The 2,257-nt window shown below is 38.5% G+C and overlaps 1 protein-coding gene across 5 annotated transcripts in view; it reads left to right on the top strand.

The window, feature by feature from the left end:
- The window catches only part of Calcoco2 (calcium binding and coiled-coil domain 2), a 34,101-nt gene that overhangs the window by 27,300 nt on the left and 4,544 nt on the right, over positions 1–2,257 (top strand). For all 5 annotated transcript variants that reach the window (XR_007342658.1, XM_015495525.2, XM_015495526.2 and 2 more), the window contains one exon: positions 1,981–2,009. Coding sequence is in view for 4 of the 5 variants with exons in the window: in XM_015495525.2 (XP_015351011.1) it covers positions 1,981–2,009 (29 nt within the window). In the remaining variant the exon portion in view is untranslated. The remainder of the gene's footprint in view (positions 1–1,980; positions 2,010–2,257) is intronic.

Raw genomic sequence — 2,257 nt, 5'->3', positions numbered from 1 at the left:
TCAAGTGTCCTCTTCAGAATCCAAGGAGGTGCTGGTAGCAAAACCAGGGACTCTTTGTCTTCATTGGAAAACCCGAACTATTCCTGGTAACGACAGATTTTTTGCCATTCTAAATGGAAAATCCTTGCCTAGCATCCCCATCACTAATCTTTTTTTTTTTTTTTTTCGCCTGAGATGCTAATTAAGACCAATCTCATTGTTAAGACTTGCTGGGCAGAAACTGAGGACCCAATAGAAAGATTGCCAGAAAAGAAGTGTTAATTGAGAAATAAATCTGAATTGAGAAGACGCAAATCAGATCATTCGCCTAGAGGCAGCAGACACAAATTGAGTCCCGCGGCTATATTCCAAATGTATAAATCAGAGAAATGTCTTTGTGTAGAAGATATACACGTACAAAGTAGAGGATGCTAATTAAGGTTTGGAAAAGCAGGTTATGCTGCCCAGAAACTGGCAGTTATGACAGCTCATTGATGTTCCAACCAAGGGAAGCAGGAGTATGCTCCACTGAGACTCCTGAATAGTAGGACAGGAAATAGGGGTGAAAACCAGTAGTTATTCAAGAACTTAGGGTAATATACTGCTGCCAAACAGGGAGCTTTTCTCCTTTGTTTCCAAAAGCAATGCAAGACTTTGTTGTACAGTTTAAAGCAGTAATGTTATCTTAAGAGTCACAACCAAATCTTTGCAATAGACAGAGAACAGGTTTATTTTTTGTTTAAAGATATTTTTAAGCATCTTTGCATTATCTCTCCTTCCCCCAATATGGCAACCTCAGCAAAAAAGAAATGAAAGACTATTTCCCTAATAGACTTTCTGGCTGGGGATGAGGGGACTAGTAAAGGAAGCACCTGTATCTCCAAACCAGTCAGCTGGGCTAATGAGACAGATGGCTTGGCAAGAGATGTTTCCACTGGTTGGCATAGTAATGATGATGATGTGTATAAGGCCCCTTAAGTTGAGTGCTCTATCCTTCCCAACGTTCCATTGGCTGCTTGGGAATCCAATATCTACTAGAGCTGTCTTCCTAAATCAGCACCTAACACTATGATGTGATAGAAGATTCCATCAAGGAATCTTTTTGTTTTTTCAGTGCTGGGGATTGAACCCTCAAGGGTTGTATACCACTGAGCTATATCCCCAACCCTTTTTATTTTTAATTCTGAGACAGGGTTTCATTAAGTTGCAGAGACTGGCCTGGAACTTGAGTTCCTCCCACCTTAGCCTGCTGAGTTGCTCGGATTATAGGTGTGCACTACTATGTCCAGCCCCTTAAAGGAATCTTTAGAGGATTAAATATCCATGCAGTTTGTTTACTCCGTGAACCCAGCAATCCAGAGAGGTTAAAGGTTTTGGTTATGTTGGATTTGAGGCCCTGGATTCTCTGCTCAGTGCCTTGAATCTCAATGAAAAGTCTCTAGGTAAAGCAGGAGAATTCAAGTGGGTGTTGCTGTCAAGCACAGAATAAAGATAGGGCATCATTCTATTGGCTGAGGTAGAAATCAGGATTCTGACAAAACAGAGATTGATGGTTCCATCTTGCCACAAGAAGTTTTTAATGAATACTTGCCTACAAGAGGTGATAATAGCCTATGAAATTAGTTTCTTGTGTGCTCTATAGATGATCACATTAGCAAATAGAGGAAAGAAGGGTGAATCCCTAATACCAAAAAAAAAAGAGATGTCATTTTTCTCACTCTGAAAATAGGTTTATTGTTTTTTCTGATTATATAACATAAGTTATATAACATAGTTATGAACATATTATTAAAAATAGTTATTGAAAATGCCATTATTTTATTATTTTTTCCTCATATAAATCCCCTCTTTCAGAAGTAAATGGTATATATGAGAAAGAAAGAATCAGAGGCAGTGAGGAGAAAAGAAACAGGGTTTTTACAGAAAATGACTAGTAGGACACAGCTGAGAATCAAGGGATGATTTTTATTTTATTGAAGGAAATTTTTTTATTCTCCTCAGGTATTCAAGAAAGTTCTGCCCCTAGCCTGGTAAGTATTTGAGATGTCCATGTCCATACATGAAATGTCCATATCAAATCCTTAAGAAAATGTCCCTTCCTGGGCTGGGGATGTGGCTCAAGCAGTGGCGCGCTCGCATGGCATGCGTGCAGCCCGTGTTCGATTCTCAGGCACCACATACAAACAAAAGATGTTGTGTCTGCCGAAAACTAAAAAAAGCTAAATATTTTAAAAAAACTTCTCTCTCTCAAAAAAAAAAAAAAAAAAAAAAAAAAAAA

This window comes from Marmota marmota, unplaced genomic scaffold (assembly GCF_001458135.2).
Source record: "Marmota marmota marmota unplaced genomic scaffold, marMar, whole genome shotgun sequence".
NCBI classification, from domain to species: domain Eukaryota; kingdom Metazoa; phylum Chordata; class Mammalia; order Rodentia; family Sciuridae; genus Marmota; species Marmota marmota.
The sequence above is the reverse complement of the archived record's forward strand: the minus strand, read 5'-3'. Positions and strand labels throughout refer to the sequence as shown.